The sequence below is a fragment of the Molothrus ater genome, chromosome 9 (assembly GCF_012460135.2).
Source record: "Molothrus ater isolate BHLD 08-10-18 breed brown headed cowbird chromosome 9, BPBGC_Mater_1.1, whole genome shotgun sequence".
NCBI classification, from domain to species: Eukaryota; Metazoa; Chordata; class Aves; order Passeriformes; family Icteridae; genus Molothrus; species Molothrus ater.
The window spans coordinates 13,227,335-13,255,334 of NC_050486.2; the positions used below are offsets into that span (position 1 = coordinate 13,227,335).

At 37.6% G+C, this 28,000-nt stretch overlaps 1 protein-coding gene across 3 annotated transcripts in view; it reads left to right on the plus strand.

Annotated features, from left to right (window-relative positions):
- Positions 1-28,000, plus strand: part of DPYD (dihydropyrimidine dehydrogenase) — a 332,287-nt gene that overhangs the window by 229,726 nt on the left and 74,561 nt on the right. For 2 of the 3 annotated variants that reach the window (XM_036387649.2, XM_036387650.1), the window contains exons 17-18: positions 14,913-15,033; positions 15,898-16,017. In XM_036387649.2, the coding sequence (XP_036243542.1) occupies positions 14,913-15,033; positions 15,898-16,017 (241 nt within the window). Of the gene's footprint in view, positions 1-3,317; positions 3,437-14,912; positions 15,034-15,897; positions 16,018-28,000 lie in introns of those variants that run through there. The other variant, XR_004980615.2, reaches the window with a different exon arrangement.

Consider the following 28,000-nt stretch of genomic DNA (forward strand, 5'->3'; position numbering starts at 1 on the left):
AAACTACAGAAATTGCTGAGATGAAGAATAATGCAGAAAAATCTGTATTTTTTACTATTTATAATGTCTAACATGTTTTGCCTTTTTGTTGTTGTTTTAAAAAAAAAGGGAAAGGAAAGGTTAATTACACTGTCTACTTTTTCTTCTCATTCCAATTCCTATGGTGTGCCCACAGGGTAAGTGTAGAAATCTGGGAACATCAGATTTGTTTTTCTCTATCCTATTTTGTTGCCTAGTATCAAACGCTTTCACTGTTTTATATCAACCACAAATTAAAAAGGATCCTGGTATATCCAAATTATATATATAAAAATGGGTACTAAGTATGGCTGTTTGTTTTATACTGAATTACAGTTCTCAGCTTTTATTTGATTTTAATTCCAAGTCATTAGTGCAGACACTCAGGCGCCCAAACAGCGTAGCTAGCCAGAGGGTAATATTAAGAGGTATCTGTATTGCTGCCAATAAGTTACTTAAAGCTGGTTCTGTATAAAATGTCAATTATATTTACTAATGCTGATTAATGATAATAAAGTTAAGGTTTGTATTCTTTTGTAACAATCTGCAATGGTATAAAAGTGGATATCATTAAAAATTGTAATAGAATTTGTCATTAAGTTTACCACCACTAATGCACAAATTTTCCTTGAATCAGATAACCCATGTGTACAAAACATTTAATAGTAAACATAAAGACAACATGGTGAAAAGCAGGTTATTATAAAATGACAGTGTCACTTTCCCACTATAGTTCAATCCTGTAGTAATCTTAGCATAAAATTATGAAAATAATAAATCAAGCATGTGAGATAGTAGCACTCATATTTCAATGTCTAACTTGTGGTGTTGTATTTCTGGTGCACTTTTTGTCCTTCACTGGAAACCATGCAAAGATGTTTTAATTTTTTTTCTTACTTATCCTTCTAAAAAGTGGCATTGAATATTCAAAATTATTAATGTCATGTGAAACCAACAAATATAAATGTTTGTCTTTTTGATTTTGTTCTGAAGGTCAACAAGTCTCTTCACCTGCTCTGCCAAGAATGTATAGTTAAATAGAGTCAGTAATCTGGGTTTACTTTGCATTCCTGCTAGATGAAACCCCATGTCTGAGAGCTGTAATGTGCATCTCCCAAGAAGCATTAGAACCAGATTGATTAGGACAAGTGATACCAAAAGTCTTCAAAATTATCAGTGAGTCCTCTTGGCCTAGTGGGCGGTGAAAAACCACAGAGGGAAGGAAAGAGCAGTTTACAGCTACCTAAAGGATGTGACAAGATGCTGCAAGAGTAGCTACAAAGAGGAGAGGATTATTCTCTGTCATGTCAGAGGGTAGAACAAGGGGCAAATTGCAGGCTGAATGTTTGAAATTGTGCATTAGGAAAAGAATACCCTAACAAGGTACAAGGAAAAGGATACCCTAACACATACCCTGATGCAGATCAGGAATATGTTGTCTGGTGGAGCTGTGTGCTCTCCATCTCTGGAGTTTTTAGGGCTCAGGCAGGCAAAGGTGTGGCCAACATCATGGTGGTGGTGTTAGTGCCAGTCCAAGTGGGACCTTCCAGTACCTGCCCTCCTGGAGTCCATTCAGACAACCATTTCTGTGGATTCACCGTGTTCAATTCCTCACCAAAGGCACTGTATTCTTTGTACCAGGAATAGGAAATGAGTGCTGTATAAAAGGACTTGGGTGTTCACTTGGAGTGAGATAATCAGTATGAACAAGGTCTCAAGCCAAAAGCAACTAATCTCATATTCAAAGATCTTAGCCTTAGTGCTATAAGCAAATATTGCAAAAGTTAATAGCATCCTGGCATATAACTATTTCTCATTAATTAGTCATACCTTCTAACCCCCAAAATAGAAAAAATCTTTGCCTATTTCAGCATTTAAGCCCTAGGTTTGGGGAATGATTTGATTTTTTTTTTTTTTAGTTTATATTGAAGAAGGAATATATATGTCTCTTGTGAGCACTGAAATCCAGATTCTGGTGGTTTAACTATTCAGATAATATGTAAAATGAACTTGCTTTGTGGTTCTTTTCTTACCTTTATTTTCATTTTGCTTCAGTGGTACTTGCTACAGTGTCTGCTGCTGGCTGTGCTTATGTTTATTGCCTGCAATTAGGAGGCAAGTTTCATAAAAGCCTACATTGCCTCATTCAGAGGATGACAAATCTGTCAAAAACAAAAAGAAAAAAACCCCAAAGCCCTGGTTACTCTGCGAAGATGAGAGCTGACTGCATGGCACAATTAGATTTGCTCTGCTGTACCTTGGAAATGGGAAAGATGAGGCTGCTTTTTAATTGAAGTGCACAGCATAGCATGCTAATTCGCTGTTGCTCTGCCAGTAAGGAGCTTGAAGTATTTTAAATAAATGATGCCCCAAACAGAATTTGATTATATCTGTGTTCATGTGACATTCTACTATCAGCCTACAATAATATGCTGGTTAAGTATAATTCATTGAGTCCTGCAGGCAGTATTAGTTCTTACTCTTCTCTTCTATATCAGTTATTGCTACAAATTAATGCAAAGTACAGCAGAGTGGTGCTGCACTGGGCTGTAGCAGCAGTGTGGACATTGTCACCCAAAATCCAGTATAAACCGGCCTGAGTGAGGTTCGTGTTGGTGTTTGCTGTGGAGTTTCAGGACTTGTGTGTCTTTTTGTTCTCTTGCATTGGCCACTGTCATCCATTTTGGCTCGTTCTTCCAAATATAATCCGAGCTGATCTCAGTGTCTTTGCATCTGCCACTGTCCTCTCTTGCTTTGGGGCATGTCTTGACCAAATGACCTCTTTCAGTCATGTTTCTCAGTGTCCAAAGAGTTTCAAAGGCACTGTAAATTCCATAAAACTGGGTGACTGGGGAGAGGGGGGAAATCGCCTGCTGCCCAAGCAAATAGATATGAAGAGGAGCCTTGGTAGTTCAACTGAGGGAAAAGCTCAACAGAAGCAAGAAATTCAGTTCCTGAGAAAGAAGGATTTCTTGGTTGAGGCAGTGGTGCTGTTACTCTGTGTGTGTATGCAGGGATGTGCTGTACTGGGCATTGTTTTGCTGGGAGGGAATCTAGGATGTGCAGGGAGAAGGGATGCAGCTGATTGCCTGCTTCAATTCCTACAAATGTAGACATAAGCACATTTCTTAGCTGGTCAGGAGATGTGTTTTGTGGACTTATGTTCATGGTCCCACACTGATCATGGTCCAACATCATCCTTTATGATAATTTGGTTTTGTTGTTTAACCTCTTTGGACTGGTTTTTAATCTTCTCTGTTGTCAGATGTCTCTTCTTTCTCTATTTCTTCATTCTTCAGAACTCTCCTCATAAACCAAACCCTTTTGCTGAGTTGCTTTAAAAGTAAAAATTTATTCATAAGCTATTTCACTGGAAATCTGAGCAGGAAAAGCTTGCTGGCTTTATGGTCACTCCTGGGTAAGTGACATTCACCTTCCTTCAGTACCTGAGAATTCATTTTTTTTTCTGTCACCATTGCAGGATTCAGGTGTAATTAAATGTTGTGATTTAAATGGATTTCTTTCATCCATCCTTTATGTCCTCATGTATTCTATCTTTTAAAAGGAGACAATACTTAATAATGAGGTACGACAGTTAATTGGTGTTTTGTCTAAAGAATTCTGCTTTTTATACACTCAAGGAGAAATGAATTGAAATGCAAAGTTTAATAAATTCATCATCAGAACTCTATTCTGTAATTTCATATTGTGGTTTGACAACATTTAATCCACTGTTATTGCTTTGAAGGATTTCTAATTGAATTACTCAAAAGACAAAATGGAAAATAAAAAGGGATTATAAATTCGGCAATAATGTTAACAGCCATACCAACTTGCTGAAAGTTTTTAATGACATGCTATGGCTGTTAATAAGGTTTGAAATACTGATTATGTGTGGTGACTTATATTTATGTAAGGAAGGCATTCTCTACAGAATGCCTTAGCAAATGTAAAAGTGATTATGTTTCCTTGAAAATCATGAAGATATGAAAGCTATTTGGATTTACACTTAATTTTCAGTCTTAGTATGATAGAATCATTTCTGCTGAAATTCACATTATGGGTGACAGATGTCACAGAGAAGGTTACTCTGGTCACTTTATCAGTGACCTGGCACTGTTTGGCTGTTTTATTGACACTTCAAGATCTTGACTGTTTTAATGACACTTCAGTAGCCTAACAGCAATGAAGTATATAATGAGTGCTTCCCATAAAGGAACAACCCTTTTTTTTAAATTTTAAACCAAGTAGTAACCTGTACTTGTTCTTGAAATGGTATTTTAATGCCCTGAGATGTTTTCAGAAGAGGGAAATGTAGAAAACTTGAGCAAATGCCCAGGCCCTTTGATGTGCCTTTGGATATGTTATTGCACCATGAAACATTGCAGTTTTTTGTAACCATGATATCTGTTAGACAGGATTTACTGGAATCAAAGTGATCACCAGCAAATAACTGTGCAGATAAAATAAAATATTTTAAGATTGTTTATCTTGGTGCACATTAGTAATTTTTTCTTTCCATGGTTTCAGTTTTATGCCAGTGTTTGATAAAGTTAATTAGCAATATATTAACTTGTCTCTTCACTGCCTACACGAGAGTTTTCAGGATTAGACTCATATTTCTTTAAATTTTTCCTTGGCTCCTAGGAAAGTTAGTTTGCTGGGAAGCTTGCTTTTTACAGTAGCCAAATCTGAATACATGCCCACTTGATGACCATTTTAAAACTGAGTGGCAAATTCTCAGAGCATAGGTTTTAAATTCCCTTTTTGTGTTTCAAAGGTTTATGCTTTCCTCAATTATTTAGTATTTTCTACCTTATTATTATAGGAAAGGACAGAGCTTGCCTACCTGACCACAAGAGAAAGCTATTTGTAGCTGCAGCCTTCACATATTCGAGTTCTGAGCTTCCCTTTAGAATATTTCACGTATGACGTAAACCTAATCAAACCTTATGCCTTCTAGCAGGTGACCTCTGCATGAACTAAAGAGCTGAAATATTATTTAATCATGCTGCATTCCACTTTTTACAGTGCTATGAGAAACATTATTTTGGCTGGCTAGAAGCAACCAATATAAAATATTTTGTTCTGTCAGGGGTAAAAAGGCATTTTTATTAGTCAACACTTTGCGTAGACCAGCACTGTTAAATAAATCTTTCCAGTGTGTCCAAGAAGTTTACTAATGGTAAATGTGCAGTTTCGTATTTTTGACTTGGAATATTTAGGCCACTTGATATTGGAACAAATAATTTGGTAATTTGGACTGCCAACCGTGCATCAACCTTTCAGGCCAACTATTAGTGATCTTTATTCTGGAAACCAAAGAAAATCATCTGACTTGAATGCCTTTAATATTGCATTAAAATCAATAGCTATAAATGCTCATTGCTAAAGTTTTAACAGACCTATCGTAATGAAACAAAAGGACTGTTTTCCCTATCATGTAAGGTAACTATGAGCAATATAAAATGTCTTAATAGTTACTTTTTAAATTAGAAAGAAAAAAACCCCAATTCTTCGGGTTGCTTAGAATAACATTTTCAAATTAATAACAAGTGAAACAAAACCCAAACATTCAGAATAAGGAAAAACACTATGGCTCAACCATCTTCACAGAGAGAAGAATTGGTTTTCGAAACAAATTCAGTTATTTTCCTCTTTGTGCTGGGGAGAAAACAAAAAGCTTTTCTGTAATTCGAAAAAGGAGTAATTACAAAGCTGACTAAAGGCAGCAACCAACCTTTCAAGTCTCAGTTGTACATGATCTTGACATCCCTCTAATTGCTGTTCTTACTCCAAACACAAATATATGTTTTCTACTTTCCTATACTGGTAAATCAAAAACCTCCAGCTCATTTTTGACCTTGTCTGCGCACGGGTTTTCAGTCATGAGGTGCAGCATTATCCAGAAGGGGTGTAGGAGTGCCATGCTGCTAATAAGGTGTCCATAGAGGATCTCCCACACAGCACTTTGATAAATGTATTCTTGAGTTTGGATGCTGACCTATGTTAAAATTGGCAGCTTTTAGATTAGGTAAGTGAAAACCCATTGGAGTGGGTTCTTTTTGTTTGGCTTATTTTTGTCTGGTTTTTGACATACCTAAAGCATCATTCGTTTGTGCAGCTCCAGTGAGTACTACAATAAAGAAACACTGTAACAAGGTACTTTTCTAATTTTTTTTTTATGAAGTGAGGCAATCAAAGGTTATTTGTCTTGGGCTTTTAACATCATTCAAAGGTTACAATTAAAGAGCTGACATAGGGAGAAATAGTTGTGATACCAAAGCAGAGTAAGAAAAAAAGGGAGAAAGGGATCTGCTAAAATTGAAACATTTATTGAAATTCTGATTCTATAGAAACCCTTTATATGTCTTTTAAGATTTATTTTGTTATATGCTTTTGATTTTAAAGTTTCTTTGTATTGTACACCAATTTGTTCTTTCAGTTTTTTAAAGCAGTCTGAGGAGAGCCTGTGACTCCTTTGAGCAGTAGGAGCCCCAGTCTCTTGTTGGCTTTTCTCAATGCCCACTGTTGCCTCGCTCAGTATCAACAGGGTCTCAGAGTTATGTCTTCTCAGTTCAGCCATGCCCAAAACCTGGACCTCATCCAGAGTGACTTGATTTAGCCCAGTGACACGTTGGTATCACTGGAAGAAAAGGAGAATCTCAATTAGGCTCCCCCGAGTGGAACTTGCAGTGACAGATCTGAAGGAGTAGCTGATCAAATTTTGACAACTTGCTTGCAGCTTTACTTTAAATTAATAAAGTCCAAGCATCTAGGAATGGAGCTAGGTGACAGGAGTTTTTTAGTTCTTATAACTTACCACAGGAAAAAGAAAGTTCATTCAGGTCTCTCAATTCTCACTTTAGCAAAAACATAATGAATCAGGAGTCATTACTCTGTAAGGCTGGGGTTTTTTTTTAATTAAATTTAAAGATAAAAATACGTCTTTACTTTCAAGTGGTAATGTTTTTGCCTAATTGATAAATCTAAAACCAAAAGAATGAACGTAGTCTGCAAAAATGAATGGTAATTTTCCAAGCTATACTTCAACATCTTAATATGCAGTATTTTGTAAGCAAAAATGTGCTTGTTTCACTAGTAGGACATGCTTAGTTATATAAGTCATATGATATCTTCTCAGTTTAAAAATATTACAGTTTTTGTTCAAATTATAAAGGGAACATTTTGCTGTGTAAAAACAACATAAATGTCTTCATTTACTTAGTAGACTTGTTTCAAAAGCCTTTTTTTAAAGAAAGGAGCATTTTAGAGTGTGTAAGAGAGTAGAAAATAAGTATGTCCTTGAATTAAATCAGTGAACAATAGTCACAGAGCACATCGTTGCTATGGTAGTTTAGTGAAATGGTAACTATGTGGAATTTGCTTAATTTTTCTCATCTGAATCTCTGATCTTTTAGAAATGCTTCCAAAAACTCCACCTCTACAACCTCCCTTCACATTGAAAAGACCTCTTGTTTCAAAGTGCAAATTAATTAATAAAAGCTGAAGGCTTAAGTGGGATGAAACATTTTTATTCTCCTAGAACAAAATATGAAATTATTCATCTTTGGATGAATTGCTATCCTGAATGAACAGGGATTTTCCTGTACCATTTTATAGAAGATATTTAATGAGATTTTGAATTTGGGGGGGGGTTGGTTCTTTCGGGTTTTTTTTTTTTTTTTGGCTAAACTAGTACATCTTAGATCTTATGACAAAAAGCAATACAGTATTAACTGGAAAAGATTCCTGAATTCTATCATTATCTCTAAAATTTATTGTGTGGCAATGGTTTCACATCACATCACATCATGGATTCTTGCTGGAGAGATATAAGCTCTCAACCAGCAGCTACATTTTTTGAGGCTGACCAGGCTAACCCAAGCCTCTGATGTAATTTAGGCCAGTTTTTAAATTTTTTTCCTAATATATATAGATAGCTTCACATACTACTGTGAAAACTGTTATTCCTGCCTTAGGTTAAACTGCTTCATTTCTTTCTTTTTGACAGCTGCGGTCAATAGATGTTGACCAAAAGCTGTCAAATTTCCTGAGAAATGAGGAAGAATTTTTTACTCCAGATGAGAAGCTGAGAGTTATTCATCTTCTATCCTGGGAAATCCTTCCTTTATTTTGACAGGCTTTAAACAAATTGTTAGCTTTAATTAAGTTTGAAATGGGACAAATGCACAATTTAAACCGCTCCTTTCTAGGGTGTAAGAAGGCAGTAAAACTAACCATGAGATTCTGCAGTGGTGACTCTTGCTACAGTGATTGACTGTAATTCTGTGTTTTGGTACTGTGGAAATTTTGTGTAGGTTTAGAGAGAGACAGATTTATGAAGACTGTCTTGGGCCTCCCAAACGAGGAAGGAGAAGAGATAGTGGTGTAAAGGGTAAATATTAAAATACACACATAAATATATACATATATAAGTGGTGAAGGCTACAGATACTGATGTGCAATGCTTTAAGGTGGAATTCCCATACTTCTACTTTTTCTTCATATTTTAATGAATAGCAAAGGAATAGTTCTTCACACACAGAGTTGGGTTTTTCCTGTTATTAGGGTTGGGTTTTTTTGTTGTTTTTTTTTTAAGTTATGATTTTCTAATGGTTTTCTGGACAAGAAGTACAGGATAGACACATTTAAACTAACAGCTTGTCAGGCTAGTACATCCTCATTACATTTATGGGATCTCTGTAAAAGATGCAGATCCACAGGTACACACTGAGCCAGTAGAGTGGATTGAATAGTGAGGGGTCTACCCAAATTGACATTACTCACTTTCTAAAGCTTCTCCAAATGCGTCCTGCCCCGGCCTTTCCACACTACAGTAGTGCCACTGTAATGTTCAGAGAGAGAGTAGGATGCTCTAGAAAGTTGACCTGCTGCATGGAGGTTACCAGCAGATAGGGGAAGATCCTCGTCTCCTTTTTTTTGCTTTTCAGATGAGGATGCATTTGGGTCCTCTTGGGCCATCAGACAGCAATTTGACTGAGGATAGGTTTAACTCTTCCCTAGTAGACTATTGTTGAATGAAACAGTAAAGTGAGAGTAGTATATGTATTGAATTTAACAGATGAGTCTTGCAAAATTCTCACCTAGAAAGCTTTTCTTATTCTTATGCTACATCATTCTTGGAATCATAAAAGCTCTCCCTCTTTTCCCATAGCTATGGGTACTATTTTGAAAACTCTATCGACTGCTCAGAATGCAAAGTTAACTGTAGAACATTTTTTCATATAAAAAATTTCTCCAATGCTAATAGATGCAACAAAAAATACAAGATTTCTGTCTGAAGAGCCAGTACAGAAAGAAAATCTGCCATGAGAAGGATGCACTGTTGTTGCACTTACCTACCCTTGCCTATCTGCACATAAGAAAACTTATGTCTGCTTCATCTGTGCTAAATTAATAAAAAATAAGTCCTCTGTAACTTACTATCAGCATTTAAAATTGCAAACATGTTGAAATAATGCATTTAGCCATAAAACTCATAGGCAACAAATATACATCAGAATAGTCTTGTGGCCAGCAAAGATTTGACGTGAATGAGGAAGATTACATTTACTCTTGCATTAAATATGATAAAGTATTTTAATTTCTGAAACTTTTTTGTTTAGGTCATTGTAGTCAGTGATGGATGAGGTTTAAGGACTTTACATGCAAGGTCTTGCTGTATCTTGCAACACTCATTGTGCCATCTAGAACTTCCCATCCTCAGAGTCAGAATAATGGACCAACACAAATCATCAATGTGGTCTATAATGAAGAAGTAATGAAGACTTCATACATGTACAGAGTCAGGATTTGGTCTGAGAAAAGCTGCATTTTCATTCTTTCCACAACTGTACAAGTCCTTGTCTTGCTCTTAGTGAGACAGAACTGCCACCATTATTTAGGGACAGCCTGAAGATTGCAAGACATGGTCCATTATCTGTAGTGCTAATTAGACATGATCAACTAATGTGCTCTACTGGGTGTTAAACTTCCTTAAGAAGTTCTTAGGGAAAATTCCAGGTTTGAGGGTTTTTTATGACATCTTTCAGACTGTTATTTGTATTTTCTCTATATATATGCACACATGTTGATGCCCATGCACTCACACATGTGCTTCCGGAGTAGTGTTTGCATAGTTAACAAACACGTTTGTTACCCTAAAGCAGTTGTAATTCTATCTTTTGCATAATTCCAATGCTCTGAAAATCTGTTTAAATCCAAGTATTAAAAATATTTCTGTTGGTAATGTGTAAAGTATCTCATGGTTTAAAGTAGTCCAGAGAATTAAGTGCAGTTTTCTGCCAGACAAACCTTTTCAAGTCCTTATGCAAATGACTTCTGCAGAACTGGGTACCAAAGCAAGGTGATTTGTGGAGGTGCACCTCAGGCCATCTGAGTCTCATCTTTCCATTTGTTGAACAGGTATAATAGTAATTCTCTACCTCAGAGAAGTGTTCTGAATGCAGTGTAAAGATTGTGCAGTAACAGGATAGTGCAAAAATGAGGCCCCTGAAAGAACACTGAAAATAGGTCACAATAAAAATTTCTAAAAATCTGCACCCAGACATTTCTGTGGTAATCTCATAATGGTTTAATTTTTTCCTATGAAACACAAGGAGAGGTGACCTACTCTGTGCACAGCATTTTCACACTGCTTTTTAAACATGCAGGATGTATCTGCCTTGGGGCTGATAGGACAGGGGATTCATCTCATTACTGATGCCAAATGCAATCAGTAGACAACTTGCTGCTTTAATTTCTGAGGACTTATACTCATAGTTATGGTTGTAGTTAAGCTTATCATGTGATCATTTAGAAAAAAAAGGTGAATAGTTGTTTTTCCTCTAGTATATCTACCCATTGGCAATGAGTAGTTAGGATTAAAAGCTTCATCTAGCCCAAGGCTATAATGAATATTCAGGAAAAATGATTCTGTACTGTTGCTTAGGGAAGTAAAAAGACAACCCCTGTAACATTCAAATCTCCTGTGCCTTTGGAATAAACAAGCATTATTTGATTAACAGGAAGACAGAAGACACACTGATGTACAGCTTATACCAAAAGAGACTTTATATGGTATTAAATTACCAACAGATTCTTGTAGGTATGGTGTATGAATCAATATTACCTTTTAGCTGATGATAATTTTACCAAGATTTCATTTAGATGGAATTTATTTAAAAAAAAATTAAAATACAGCAGATAAACAAAATGTGCTGGCAGTAGATGTTACAGTCCATTGGAGCATTTGTTCATTCTTCTGGATTGACACCCAGTGCAAAATTATGCTACACGTTCTGTTACAATCACACTGTATCATTCTTAAAGAGAAAACCAACAAACCCAGTTATGTGTAATGAAAGAAGGTAATTTTTAGCAACATGGTAGACTCTGAACCAAAAGCAGTACAATCCTCTACTAAATTAAGCAGAATAATATTTTATTTAGTTCATATTGTTGGTTTTGTGAATACAAATGCCCAGCTGTTTTTACAGCTAGTAACATTTTACATATCAAGCCGTTTAGAAAATATTTCTTGACTAGGCAAGCTTCATCAACCACTTTATCAACGATAAAAGCTGCATGCACTTTCATAAACTTAGATTGGAGTAAAAAAAGATATTTGTGTTGTATTAGCACTGACTGTTTTATAATGTCATTTGTGGGCCTCAAGATTCATTCTTTCACAAGTTACGTGCTTATCCTTGAATGTTTTATAAATCCAAGAAAGAATCGGATAAAGCGATTTGTGAATTGGGGTCAGTCTTTCAGAAATCTAAGGAGGTGGGAGGTCCTCAATCAGTCAAATGAATTAGGCAAAAGGAAGCTTGGACATAACCTCTCAAAAATTAGTTTTTGGTATCATGCTACTCACTTTGCTAAATTTGTGCCTGAGTTTAAAACTTTTCTGGATGGGTCAAATTAGTATTCTCAGAAATCTGAAGTTTTGAGCTGCATTTCTTTAGTCAAGGACTGCATTTACAAATGAGTTCTCTATATCTAATCAATTTAGTGTTTCTCAAAAGTGTTTTGTTGTGTGACCTCTGCAATTTGGTCTTAGTCTAAAGGCAAGGAAGCTTCTATAGGGAAGTTGTGCACCATACAGTGAACTTCCATGGATTATACAAATGTAGTTTATTCATTTCCTATGAAAATTTTCTGTCCAGTGACATCAATATCTTCTGGTTTCAGCCATCTGATTGCTTAGAATGCATTTTTCCAAGTCCTTAGTGCAAATAGAGTAGGAAATTACAAAATTTATAAATTAACAAATGACTTCTCTTAATGATCTAAAGAAGAAAACGTGAAGTTAAACAAAACGTGGTGAGGATATTATTCCCCTTTGCAAATACATTAGTTGTCTTGTCTGTAGAGCGCAAAAGCTCTGGTATTCTCAGGCAGTGACTTCATGACAGAAATCCCTCTGGCAGCAGGGATGCTCAGGCTGTGCCCACTGGGCACTCCCAGTGTCACTGCTGGGAGGGGAGAGGGGGGGCTCAGGTGCCTTTCTGGTGTTCACTATACCAGGAGCAACCCGAGCAGGAGGCTCTGGAGGCAGAACGAGGAGGAAGAGGGTGGAAGAAAGGCTCATCTGGATGCTCCAGCACAACTCCATTGTAGGACTCACACTGTAAAGGGAAGCAGCAAGATACATCACATGGGTGTGGCACAAGGGTAAACTGACATTTTTTAGAGTTAACCAGCATGTTCTTCAGTATGAGATTTATTTAATGTGCAAATTAATTGTATAAAAAATTATGGGGGGGAAATTACCTTCAGAAACACCTGTTTCAGTTCAGAATTGTCAAATTTAATGGGAGTTCTAATTTTTTTGTATAAAATTCATCACCTTTCCAATTTCTATCAGTAACTGTCTCACTATACAACAGAGCACTGTTTTAATTTTTGTTTTGTTATTTCAGTGTTTACTCACTAAACATTCATTTTTTTTCCCTGGAATATTAAGTGAAATAGGGTGAAAGATTTTACCTCCTTCACTTGAATTTTTGAATTATTTTCCTATTAATTTATCTGTGATTTTATGGAGACCAAAAATGGGCAGTTTTCCAAGGCCGATACAAGTGAGCCTTTCAAAAGGGCTTTTTCTAATCATGTGCTGTGCAATCAGATATTTAAACTGTTTACTAGCATGAGAAATAGAAGACCATTCCATTGCATTAATTGCATTAATCTTGGTTTGTCAGAAATAGAACTGATAGAAAATAAAGATCTTTACTTACTTTCAGGGGAAAAAATCAAACAATTATTGTTTATGATGAAAGACGAACTAGTTAAATTGTCTTAGGTAGGATGAAAACTGGGTTTTATGAAAGATGTCTCCAAAAAGTTATTCAATGGGGTTTAAAATAATTGCATTTTTTAAGGCAGTAGTGTATGTTAGAGTAAGAATTTTTATGGCAGCACTGTAAGCACAACGAAGTCAGCATAATGAGTTATGTGGTGCCAACATCCTGAACATTATCACAAGGATTTCTAAGGAGAAGAATTAACATAAAGGATATACAATTCATGTCTTCTAGAGGGTCTCTCATTTCTGCATTGGGCCTCAAGGAAATTCAAAACAGAAATGAAAGTCAAAGCTGCAACTACTTTCATACTGCCGGTGCAGCGTTTCATGCATATTTCATGGCAGCTGCATGGGCGAGAGAGCACCGCTTTTATTGGGATGCCAGAGCTAAGTCTTAAGATTTTACTATTCATGTCAAGCACTGTGTACTTTCTAGGAACACAGCCTGTGGTGTTTTTGTTTGTATTTAGCCATTGGTGTAAAAAGGAAAAACAACAAGGGGATATTTCCTGTGTTCACTAGATTGGCAACCTTGGTGTCCGCTGGATTGTTTTAAATGAAATTTCATTTAGTCTCATCCCATTCTCAGTTACTACATAGCAGTGCAGCTTTCTGAGTTTTACAGTATCCAAATGGGAGAAGATTATTCATATATGACAGATTTAATTATCTGAGAGAGTGATAAAGACTTAGTAAAAGTAAATAATTGCTGCAGTACTGATTAGCCCACCCACAGGTAATATTGTGCTGAATCTTGTAGTGGCACCATTCAATTTTTAACCAGAACATGCACCAGGTTCTCCATGCATCAGTATTGCAAATTTTAAGGTACTTGTTGAAGAGCATTACGAATTGCCCACAGAAAAATAAAACAAGAATTACATTGAGCGAGAACCCTTGTATGTGCCAGATGCAGGTGTTAGTTCCACTGAGCTGTCCTCAGTGGAAAGGGTAGCTGATTACTGTCTACATGAGATGTATACCATAAGAGAAGTAAATGACTGGAAATCCGGAAAAGCTAACACTTGAAGATTTCGATTTCTGGCTTTAACAGAGATTTTGATCTTTCATTTACACTATGGCCATCCCAAGTTATTCTCAGAGTTCAGAAATGCTGAATTGCATTCTGATAGCCCTGCAACCTCGATTCATCCTTGTTCTGATCAAGGCAGGATCAGACAATGCTTCAGATTCACATTATTTTATAGGATATGCTTGTTTTTAATGTACCTTACATAGAGTAAGTCATTAAAACTGAAAATTATTTTTTAAAAGAAATGGGTAAAATAGTCTGTCATCCAAAATGGTATTTTCTTCTCTCTGGGAAGGGAACATTTTGTGATCTCTTTGTCTTCTGAAAAAAAAAATTTCCTTTTTTTCACAAACCTTTCTGTAGTGGATTTGCAGTTACTTGGTGTGTCTGAAATAAGTTACCTAATGAGATGAAGCTCAGTTCTGATGTGCAATTTTACAAAATTGCAGCATAGCCACTTAGAGCAAAGTTTTCTATTTCCTTAATATACATTTTGTTCATACTACTTTTAATTATGTTCTATATTTATCTGGCCTATTTGAACAGGATCCAGAGCTGGTACGAAACATCTGTCGCTGGGTTAGACAAGCTGTTCACATTCCTTTCTTTGCCAAACTGACCCCAAATGTCACTGATATTGTGAAAATTGCAATGGCTGCGCAGGAAGGTGAGTGCCTCCAGTGCACAAGTTGTGCAGATTTACTGATTTGCTGCATGGGGTAAGATAGGAACATTGCTGGAATAACAGATAACAGAAACTAATAGGAAAATATTTTGTTTGATGTATTTAGAATAAGCACAGTGATCAAAGGTTTCCTAATTTTGTTCATGCATCTGGAATAGAGCAATATATGAAGAGAACCATGTTAGACTGTTAACAATAAATTGTATAGTGTTTTCCTGTACGCTCTTAATTCTGTCATATTTATATGCTTACCATACCACTGTAAATCCCCCTGTTCCTATATTAAGTAGTGAAAATGGTGTGTGTGTTCTGAGAGAACAAAAATACACTACTTGAAGGTATGTATTTTTTTTTCCTTAGAGTTTAATGCACAAAGTGGCAGAAAGTAAGTTTGCAAGTAGGTGTATTAATCCATCATTTAGAACCATGGTAATTGTTTCTTCATCACATTGCTTCTTTTGTCTTGCTGCACAGAAGCTTGGAGGAGGTGGCCACTGTTTTGGGGTAACTTCAGGTGTTGAACAACTGCTGTAGCAGGTTCTGTCCCACACAGCTGAAGGGCAGAGATCTGCCTGTCAGCCCCAGCATTTCCACGTGCTGTCTTATAGCCCTTACAGCTCTTTCAGCTGATGCAGTCTGCCTTGAAGCTAGTGCTAAATTTGTTCTCCCAGGATTGGTCATATGGACCTTTCTGTGCATCCCCTTGCAGTTTGTTGCTTTTGCTCTCCAGCTGTTTATTTGAATTTCTAGTTATTTCAGAGTTTCACAGGTTTTCTTTAGTATTTTATCGTCTCTTGTTCTTATACACATGATTTAACAAAAAGTGACTGACCTTTTCTTTCACAGGTGGCGCAGATGGTGTTACAGCCACCAACACTGTGTCAGGACTGATGGGACTGAAAGCAGACAGCACACCTTGGCCAGCAGTTGGTCGAGGACTGAGGACCACATATGGTGGCATGTCAGGTAGGTGTTGCCCTTTTTGATGCATGGTACTTCCTTGGAGGCTTTCAAAACATCAGGAGGTCCTTGTAGTGGGCTAGAATATCATGTCTGCAGTCGCACCGAGTCCTTAAAGCTCACTGCTGGTCAATGTTTCTAAGTCATGACAGATGGAACAGATTAAGTGTGAAGGCTCTTGGGTTGCCCTTTCCTTAATGGTAAAGCACTGCATCAGAATACTGTGATAGGGTCACTGGAGAGGGAAGGAAATCTCTTCCCTCGTGACCCTCGCTTTTCCTCAAATTTTTCATCCTGTCACAATTGTCAGGCCCCACGTTAGACAGAGGCTAATGAAAGGGCATCGCAGGGGGAAATATCAACAATCCAAATGCAGTGTATGTTTCATAGCCCAATCTCCAGCCTTCCTTCCTCCTTCCCACTAAGTGCACCTTTTCCAGAGAGGTTATTTCCTCCTCTTCCCACTGTGGTAAAAATGATAGACAGTATTAGGCAAATGTATGCATATTTTTGTAGCCTATTCCTCAAGATATACAAGAATATCTTGTGTAGCCCATATTTTCCACTCCTGCTTCACAGTTTAATTTTCAAACCAGCTGCAAAACTTTTACACTCCAGTTCAGTGCCGGTGCACATTAATGTATTAATCTATTGACCCTGTGAACTCTCTTGCTGTGACAACACAAACTTGGCCCTGAAGACAATGCTGTGAGTTTCTTGGCTTTACTGGTATGGAGATTAGTCTCCTTGGTGATAAAAGTAGCAGTAAATGTGCATAAAAGAAGTAATAGCATCCTCCCAATTGAGTCAAATGTTATTCTATTGGACCCACCTCCTACCTCACACCAAAAAAGTAATCAGAGGAGACCAGAGAGGCAAAAATATCCTTTCTTTTATGTGACTGGTGTTATCCTTAGAGAACCATAGGAAATGTAGCAAAAGATGACTTTTAAACAAACTTTAATTCAGATGAGTGTATTCAGTGGCAAATTGCGTTATTGCCTTAGATAACTACATAGAATTTGGAATCTTTAGAGAAAGCTGAAAAGTAAGAAAGTGATAACAATCAGAAAAAATCATTATGCCTATCGCATAATAGTTTCACAGTGACAGTCCAATAAGATGTTATATTTTAATATTATGCAAAATGGGAGGAAGAGGGGAACAAGAAGAGAACAGCTAAAGCCCATTTCAATTTCTCTAGCCTGCCATGTTGACAGGAAAAGAATAAAGGAGGTCACAGTGGGTGCTGTGCATTAAAAATTAATAAAAGAACTATTGCAGTAGTATTTTATATAAGTAACACCATTCACATTTTCTCATTTAAGTTGCAATTTGTGAATATTCCTTCCTACCGTAATTCTGCCTAATAAAATCTATAAAATGGCTGCATTTTAGAGAAGTGTGTCTATGTCACAAATTTGAAACATGTATGCAATGTAAATTACAGTGGCACCTTCATGTCCAGCTGTGAGGATGGTCGAGCATTTCTGTGGTTTACAATACTAAATGGACCCAAAGAAAAGTTACTTCTTTATTTTATTTATATATATATGTGTGTGTGTATGTGTGTAAGTATAATTTTTTTCCTGAAATTTTTTGTGTATCAGAGAGAGAAAATTACATTTTAGGATGCACCATTACCTATGATGCAAATCTGCTTATTTAAAAAATATTTAAAATGCTGAAAGTGTTGTCAATTTATTGTGTTTTGAAAGAGTCATCACTGGGTCCCAATGCCACAACTCGTTGCACAAAAGAAAGCCACAGAGTCCATTAAGTCAATCGCTCGGCAGCATGTTGCAATACTTCCTGCTCAGCAGTCAGGTGTAGCAGTATACAAATTTCCAAAAGCAGGGAAGCAATTTTAAATCAGGAGAGCTAGCACGCTTACAAGCAGACAAAAAGTGGGAGAGCGTGTCATCTTGTCAGAGCAAGGGGCAGGGTGGCCGTACTCCTGTTCCAGCTGTGCCACGGCGGAGACACGTGGCCTGCAGCCAGACACTTGACCTTTCCGTGCTCTGTTTCCCCTGTCTGTGGAATGGCAGGAACACCACTTACATGCCTACAGGCTTGGTGGGAAGTGCTCTGTGGTCTTGGCATCAAAGTCGCTTCACAGCGTAACATATTGGGTTTCTATTTTGATGTGCATACATTTGTTTTATTTTATTATTTGATAGAGTCAGTAAGGTTTTGTTGTTTTTTCCAAATAATTCCTCTCAGGAGAGAATTAATTTTTGAAGTGAAAGGCAGCACTATTATAGAAGCAATAAGTCTGGTTCATTTTCAGCGTGTTTTCCCAAAGCACAGCTGGTTCATTGTTGTTCTGTCGTGCACAAACCTTGGGCAGATACAGCACGCAGCCAAGCTGGATCAGGCTTTCTGGATTTTTCCATGCTCATAGATTATGGACTGGCGGTGATGCTCCCATGGCCCAGAGGTACAGTGAGGGAGGCAGGAGTTCTGTCCCTCAGGGTGCCACACTCATGGTGCTGTGTGACCGTGGGTGAGGTGGGACCTGGCCCCAGCCCTGTGGAGGTCTCAGCACAGGGTCCCCTGAGGTGTCCTGGTGAGGTCTGAAATGCACCTTGGATCAACAGTGGTGCCCCTCAGCATTACCCAGCCCCTGTGTCTCTGCTGACCCTGGCAGTGACCAGGTCACAGGACAAGAAGTTGGTCTCTTAAAGGACCAGTGTTGTCAAGAGATTTATAAATTCACTGTGTTAGAGAAGTGCAGGTTGCCTTCTCCAGGTGAGTGCAGACTCCCTCCTCTGAGTTTGATGAAAGTTTCCAACAAAGAGCAAATAACAAAGATGGGTTAGTGCTCTGCCCCAGCAGCTGCCCAACATTTTGACTGACAGACGTCCCTGTCCTCCAGTTATCAAAAATGTCCTCCTACGTGGCCATGTACTGAAAAAATGTTTTCCATATAAAATCTCCCCTTGGCCTCTTCATCCCTTCTCTTCTTGTCTGCCTCATGCAGAAGCAGCTGTATGCAGGAAGTTCATTTCTTCATTTTTGAAGCAGGAATATTTTTTTTTGTTATTCCTCTTAAATTACAAAATCACACGTAGTTTCCTATGGTTCATCTAACATAAAGAAAAATAATAAGAAGAAAAGTTTGCCCCATTTAGTTTTGAGTTGTCACAGTCAGTGTTTTCTTGCCAGCCAGTGCTTGGGCAGTGACCTTCCTGTTTTGATCTAATTTGATCAGCTGAAAATTGCTAAGCTGCAAGAGGCATCCCTGTTTCCTCCTTTCTACCCTCCTGTTTCTTGGCTGGTTTTGACAGGGAAGGATCCCGGTATCCCAGGTTTGGCGACCAGACTGTCGGACTAGTCTCTCTCTTCTCCACTTCCCTGCAAATACTGAATTATTAATACAAAGTGAAACAGCTCTCACAGCACACACACTCAACTAGCACAGCCTGCTGACCTGAACATGAGGAGAGACAGATTTGAATCCCAGGTGTGAGCCCAGGTCATAGTTGGGCCCTCCTGGATTCCAAGTTTACCCTACAAATATTGAGCTTTATAAAATCTCTTAGGTTTTTCTTCTACTTTTACCTCTTTCCTTCTGACAAAGGATATATTTATTTTTTTTTCAGGAAAAATTTCACTTTAATTTTTATATATTTTTGTTTTCTAAAGAAAATTAATTTCCAATCTGCACTGTGGAGCATCAGTGCAGTCTAAATGCTGTTGTAGCCCTGCAGATTTTTGTGGCCCTGTTATCTGAGAGGACATTGTGTTTAGAGGATTCCCCAGTCTTCAACCATTTTTTTAAATAATCTTTTAAAAATAAATTTAGAGGAACTGCCCATTACTCAAAAAGTGTAGTTATCCTAATGAAGTCCATACAAAATACGATTAAGGAAATAAGCCCTTATGATGAAAGAAAAAATATTAAAATTAAGATACAGTTTTTCAAGCAGTGTAACTGTCATATATGTTTGCAGCATTAGAGACAGTTGGATTTCCATTAAGAACCTTTTAAAATGGATCTAGCAGTATTTCAGGTTTGAGAATGTAGAATATGTGAGATTTGGTCATGAGTTCTTCCTATACATTGGAAGAGTATTTGCAAGGTATTTGTCTATTAAAAAGAGGCAAATGGTGAGGGTTTTATCCTCACAAAGAATTATGACCTCTAGCTCTGAAAGACATGTTTTAGTTTGTGTATGTGTAAATTATTTTGAAAATGCTTGTTCTGGTATTTTATAGATACCAGAAAAAGTTGCCAGGTTTCTGAGAAATGTTAATATACTGTCAGCAGCTGCACACTTCCCTAAGATTTCTTTCTTTGAAATGTATTTTAATTTTTTTAAAAGGTTTTTTCCATGAGCTTTCATACTGTGCTTCCATATTCCAGATGTGTTTTATAAAACACATCACATTGCAGCACAATGGGATATCTATTGCAGGCAAAATAGAGCAGAGCTTCTGTTTAAATTTCCATGGTTTTTTGTTCTTTGTCATCTGTTTGTTTCTTTGTTTTTGTCTGGAAGCCAAATCCTTAGGGGATAAATTTATAAAACCATACACTGGACTTAGGAAAAACTTAGGTTAAAAGCAAATCTCTCTACGGTGCACTCACTATGTATTCTTTTAATGCTTTGTTTCAGAAATATTGCAGTATTTTACAGTAGCAGTTCAAATACCTCATGTCTGTGTGCTGTTATTGTTTTGTCCATTTATTATATGCTGTAGTACTTTGGCATTATTTGCACAAATTTATTGTACAGCATGTGCGAGTACATGTGCTTGTTTTCCAGAAAAAGAGATTCAGGAAGCTGTGTGTTATAACTTCATAGCTGCCCACAAGGGATATCAGAAGGAGGATATCTAGGTGGTGGATTCAGTCATTAAACATAGGAATAATTGGAAATTATTGGAAAACAGCAGAGACAGTTAATTTTAGTTACTACCTGAAGTTAGTGGAGCTGTCTGTTTTTTCAGAAAAACACTGTCTAAGAGCAATTGTGGCATTTAAGGGAATGCTTTTCAGGAGTTATTAAATTAAAATGTATATTGACTTTATTAATAGAGACATATATTCTAATCTGAAATGTATGAATTATATTGAAAGAGAAAAAGTTGAAGTTACAATAATAAAGGCTGCCTTTTAATTTTAATTCAATGACACATGATTAAAAGAAAAGTGAAAAAACCAACTAAGAGCATTCACTTTACTCATCACATTTCTGTCAGTGACAGTGCAGTGTGGCTTTTGGTCAATAGAAATGAATGAAAAGCTGCCCGTCACTGGAAACAAAACAAAATGTATGTATGCTTAGGCACTCCAGTTTAGTATAAATATTTACCAAGAGTTAAAGACTATTTACATTAACATATATTTATAAAACAGTGTGGAAAGGGGTGAAAAACAAATATATGCCATAGTACAATTTTAATTTTGTTTTATTATTCCTGTTCAATGTAGCCCAGCCATTAAAAGCCCTTATTTGCATATATTATGTCAGGATTCACAAAGAGTCCTCTGTTTTCTGTCGTGTCCTTGCAGCAGTCTGATTTCTCTTAGTGTACTGCCATCACTGGTCTGTGCAGGAGAGATCAGAGCCCTAATAATAGATTTTTGACAGGGAGCTCGCCTGCTACCTGCCCTACACAAATCCTCACTGTTCATGTTTGCTTCATGGCAACAAAGCAGACAGAAGGAAAATGCCAAGTGCTGAATTTGAGGTACAGCCCTGCCATAGCTTGACATTTCAGCAGAATAGCAGTTTATGAGATGCATAATTTTTCATCTGGGACTCAGCTGCCATTTTCATAGAGGCTTGCAGCTCATCGACTGACTGGAAGTAGGGCAAAGGTTTACAGCATAGATCAAGGTCTACATCCTTCCTATAGCTATTTTAAAATAAGTATTATTCTCTAAATAAGGTTAGAGAACTAAGCATATTTTTTCAGTTTTTAATATTTTCTAGCCAATTTCATTCCCACAAAGAAAACACTTTGCACTTTTAGCACATTGATTAAAAATGATCATAATTGATTTCATTCACCAAAAGATGAAATGAGTCCTGGAGAAAGAATGAAGGAGGAGTCTTTACACAGAACATTTGAACAAAGCTGTGTTTTCTCCTCCTCTTACTTTGAAAAAAAGCTCATTCTAAGCTTGAAATGAATGAGGAGTCTTTACTCCTTGAGTGTAATTGGTTTGTGGTTTATTATTGTTAGAGATTGGATTTAAATTTTCACATTCATGCACATGTACTTGGGAAACAAATGCAGTGTAGGTACATGTAAGTGAGTGTTTAATTTAGAATTACACATCTCTGTGAGCTTCAGTAACAGTTCACCATGTCAGAGCCTCATATAGAACAATGGTACAGTACACTGGATTAATTAAAGAAGCCTTGCAGAGAACTGAATTCTCAGTATGTCAAGATTTCAATTTTATGTTAAATATTTTCTAAAGGCCAGACCCTTAAATCTCAGGGGCTGTACCAAGCAGTGAGCTGTGAATTTAACCATAGGCTAACTGCTAATGATAAGGAAAAGAGTCCAAGTTGAGGCAGCTGTAATACAGTCATTGGATTAGGCTATCAATCACTCGGTTCCCTGAGGAACAGGCAAAGACGACAAAACAGTGAAAAGGGAAATTAGGAAGGGAGGGCATGACTAGAATGAGATTCTTCACCAAATGTATCTGTTAGTTGGCTGAATCCCCCAAGCATCAGACAGGAATGTCCAGCATTGCTCTCAGACTAAAAGCCAAGTATTTGTTCCAAAGTCCTAGAAAACCATCAAATCATCATTAACTGTTGCTGTTCTGTGCAGGCTGCTAGAAATGCAATTGGCTACATTATCCTGGTTTAATAGCCTGTAATTAGGTTAATCTCTAAACTGCTGCTGTTGAACACTCTGGATTTACTGTTTATATCAGAGCTCATATGGAATATGTACAGTTGAAATAATTCATTTCACAGTTGATTGGGGTTTTTTATAAACAGGTAAGTGTTAAGCTATGGAGTCTAACTCATGGCAACCAAAGGCATGTGTCAGAAAACAATTCATATAAAATCATAAATTCTTCACAGACGTAATATGAGAAAAATAAGAGAAAATCACTATAGTATAGATTGCAGAAAAAGAACATGGGGAAAAGAGCATGAAGGTTTATTCTGGGTGCAGGAAGATAAAATGGGAAATCTGTTCATATAGTGTTATAGATTAGCATGATTAAGTACTGAGTGTTCTCATAGTTAGCCTTTTGAAGACACAGTCTGATTAACAAAGAATGGAAATGAATAGAGAAAGTAAAAGAAATGTTTCAGAGCAGGTTTCAAAAGTGTTTCAAAGCAGGTTGGTGGAGCAGGAGCTTGTATTTACAGTAATGGGTATAGATGAAAGTACCACAAGTAAACTATGACCTGATAAGGAGGTGTAAGTCAGTCAGGAGCAGAAAATCTTTCCTTCTGGTCATATCAGCAAGATCAAACCCAGTGGTGGTGACTTTGTCAGCACGAGTTGATTCTTTCCATGTCTGTCAGATCTGGGAAAAGGTGTCTTATGATCACCTCTTCTAATTTTAAGCAAAGACACACCCCCAAAAAAATCTCTTTTGTGTCATGTCTTTTGACGATTACTGTGTTTAAAACTGAAATTTTTCTGTTGTAAAAAGATTGCTATAATTAATTTCAGAGGTCATTTATCTACTTTCAGTATCTTATGAATTATTTATTTGAAAAGTACTCGGCATTTAAGTACTTTTTAGTTTATTCTAACACAGGAATGAAAATACTATCAAAATTTTCAAATGGACATTAATTAAAATAATAAAAATCAAGAAAAGTGTGGTGAAGTCTACTGCTAGGTTTGTTTGCCATTAAGTCTCAGCAGGTCTCAGTCTTGCTCACCTCTCTCCATGGACAGTCACAATGAAGTCAAAATTTATTTTGACTTCAAAATGATTCTTGAATGTGGTCTAGAGACTGTGATGGCATGCAGTATAACTCTCCAGCCTTTCCTACAACTGAAAGGCTACTGCTGACTACAAAAGTGTGTCTAAACTGGGAGAACTGTGTGCCCTGTGCTGTCCCAGTGACTGGCTGGCAGGGTCGCTCTGGCTGCTGACCTTTCTCTGGGGATCACTAAATTAGGGTTGGGCCAAGCTTTCCTCTCTCAGTGTGCAGGTGATGCACATGTACATTCTGTCATTCCAGAAGAAGTGACAGGCATGTGGTCGTGGACTGGAGCACAAAGATGGCTCCAAGTGGCAGAGTTCAAGCAGGTTTGTAGGTCTACGAAGCTTTGTTGCAGTGTATGTATATGGTGGGTTAAAACCTGCATACTTGTTATGAGAGTTTAAGGAGCTTCAGTGTAGGAGGCAGAGGAAAGACCTGACAAAGTAAATAGGGATCCAGTTCATGTGATTTCATGTCGATGTTCCAAGCTCTGTGTTGCTGACGGTGCAGGGCCCATAATCATCTTTCCTGCTGACTTGTTGTTCCATATCTGAATCAACAGCAGGGCTTGTGGTACAGGTGGTGCTTAAGAGTGATCAATGAGACAAGTGCCTTCTGTGGAAATTATAAACTGTACCTGTCAGTCAGAGCAGAAGCTCTAATTATAATCTCCCCCCCTCAAAAATAACCCCAAAACCAAATCAAGAATCTGGTAGAATTTGTAAACAATTCTGAGTAACAATTGTATCAGCAGAGGTTAAAACCCCCGAGTTTGACCAGGTGTGTCTCAAGCACGTTGATTTTTTTCAGTATTACTTTGCATATTGATTTGCTCTAGTCACTAAGTGGTATATATTGTCTGTAGAGCCCATCTTTATTCTGTGGAGGGCATATTCTCATGTGGAGAATAAACGCATTTTTGCATTTATGAAAAAATAAACAGCATCACATTTACAGATCAAAATCAAAATAGGAGCTAAAAAATAATTAGAAAAATGACTTCTTATTTAACATTTACTAGCCTGGAGCTTCTTCCTGTTCTCCCTTCTCTCTGTGGGACAGCTATGCTTGCAGAATAGGCTGACTGACTACTGTCTTCTCCCATCACTGTGGGGATCCTACCACTGCTGCCAAAGCACCCCAACCTCTCTATTGTGTGTGAGCTCCTCCCTCTGGATCAGCTGCCTCAACAGCTTGTGCATCTCTTTGAGGATTTTGAGGCTCTCCCCATTCCTACCACTTAAAAAGAACTTGATTGATGTGCTTTAGAAATGGGTCACAGTGTCTTGAAGAGAAAGTTTCACAGTTACATGAAGGTGTGCTTGCTGGGAGTAATCCTGTTTCGGGAGATTTTGACAATCAGATACAGGGGTTTAGAAAAAAAATGAAGAAATTATTCTTGGAACAAGTTTAAATGCAAGGCATTTGTTTACACCAATCAGCTTTAGAAGGATATACTTACCTCATTAGTGCTCATGTCCTGCTTCTATGTAGCTTTGAAAAGTTCTACCACTGGTTAGCTATGATTTATTATAAACTCACCAGGGAATACATCTTTATTCACCTAAATCCTGCTAACATTCTGCATTTTCTAATATCCTGCTTGAATAAGGAATAAATCCTAATGCCAACTTCACACGTAAAATACAGAAGACAAAATAGAGCAATTTGTTTTACTGGGTAGATTCTGGATTTGTATTTCACTGGGTATCACTTCATTCCTAGCAAATGATTACCAGAAGCATTTATAAATGTATTTCACAACCATCAGAACATTTTTTTTTAACCTTTCAAAAGAATGCATCTAATATACAGTAGTCAGCGAGGGAATCTGCATTTTAATGTGCCTTTTCATGCAAGCACCTCATTGTATACAATGAGCTGTATAAATGTCCTGCTCACATACAGGATATACAAACATATCCTACAAAATCTTTTAGGGAACCTGCTGTTGGAATTCAGTTTTCTATTTTATGATCAATTTGCAGTTTCTGCATTGCTGGATAATTGAAATTGTCTTTCCTATTAACATGCACCATGTAACCATCTTCCCTAAATTCCATTTAAATCCCGGAAGACACTCATAGTCAGGGATTGAGCCCCTGTTGTTTGGGTTAAGTGAGAGCTGAGGGAGAACTGTTGAGGAGAGTGTCCCACTGTTCCAGAATGAGAAATCCATTGCAGATACAAAGAGAGGGTGTTTTTAATGGCATGTGGTCTGTCCCTAGAATGTGTGGTACCACACCTGACTCAGCACCAAGGTAAGGCTGATGCTGTGAAGAACCTTGTTACAGGCAGCTCAAAATGAGGAGAAAGCTGTGTGGTTTTTGCAAGCAGGCATGTCAGTGAAGACATAGCTAGCTGTGTTACAGCAGTGTCTGTGCATTCACAAATGTTTCATGACCCTATTGAGACCCATTGGATTCCAAAAGAATGTGTGGTTACTACAGTCCAGATTTTGGCTGGGCCCAGCTTATCTTACTCCTGTCAGCTATTGCTCTACTTATGCTGTTAAGGCCATGTCAGTTGCTCACCTATTTGAGTACCCCAGAAATGGCAGTGTTTTCACCAATTTTTGGATACATGCCCGCTCAAGAGCTGCTTAGCTTTCAATAGTGAGTACTCAGAGAAATCTTCTCATTCTAGGCACTGATAAATTTTGTGTGCTTGCAGAGAAGGTACTGTCAAACAATTCTCATAAGAATCTGTTCCTTTTTTTATGTATAAGAGGAGAAATTTCTTCAGAACTTAACTCAAGGTGGATCTGAAGAATTCAGACTTCCAAGGAAGATCTCCTGGCACCTTACTTTGTCAAGAAATATTAGAAAAATCTACTATGTGGTACATTCTGATTTATTGGTATAACAGAGAGGTTGTTTGCATCTTTGTTTATAAAAACATTTTAGATTATTAATTCTTGGCAGGTATCCAGAAAGGAGGTAAACCCTGCCAGACCTAGGAAAGTCTTGCTCCATCTTGTTGTGGGGAGTTTTAGTGCGGAGTTCCCTTCCGAGTGGGGCTGGCACAAAGATTTCTTTCCGGTATGTTTATTTTTCTTTTCTTTCAGGCTTAATATTTTGCCGCTCTGAAGACATCCCCAGCTTAATGTTAGAGTCAGATAGTGTGAAAAGGTCTTAAAAAAAATGTCACTCTTAGTCTCTTTTGCAAACTTGGGCTTTTCCAGGGCTGTGTCCTCTGTCCTTTGCTGTTTCTTTCTGTTTCTCACCAATGAGGCTAGCACAGAAGGCAGGCAGCAGTGGTGCTCTCTTCTGCCTGTGCTTCCTGCATTGCCCTCCTGAGCTGTGCCACTGCCACGTGTGTCTGTGTCCCTGAGTCTTCTGGGGCTGTCCCAGAATGGCCAAGCTCAGAGAGCACAGAAGATGGAAGCAGAGGTGCTGAGGGTTATCCCCTAAGCATCAGGCACTTCACTAGGAGACTCCCAGGCTTCCCCCTCATCCCTGTAAGGATTCTCAGAGGTGGCTTCCTTTCTCGCTCCATTGATGCATCAGAAATTTGAGGTTAGTGTATTCCTTACATATTAGTATATGTACTGCTGTCAAATGCCTAAGGCAGTGTGCACCTACATTTTGTGGTGAAATTCCAGTGGTTAGCCAAGCAAATGATGTGGGGTTTACTGGTGCAGCTTAGATTTCTCTTTTTGAAAATGCAGGTGTATGCTATTTTATCCCAGTCCATTTTCTAATCTGATGTTACAGGAGAAAGTGATATTTTTAAGCTTGGCATTAAATATCTTCCAATCACTTAATGTAAGCATCTGGTGTTTTTATGTATTTTTAAAGCCCTAATAACAGCATTGCAATCCCTTAATGCTCTTTCTCGCTTTCTTGTTACAGTAGGTATGTGGTACGCATATTCTGGTTTAAAAAGCTGAAAGCAAATTTCAGCATTTTAATCTCAGTGTTAGGAAAAGGATCACAGCAGCTGCTATAGTATTTTGTATTTATGCTAGTTTTTGTAAAGATTCATGACATACTCTCTGGGAGCTAAATATTGACAAGCATGCTCTAGCAAGCAAGATCAGGCTTGGTCAGCTAGCACAG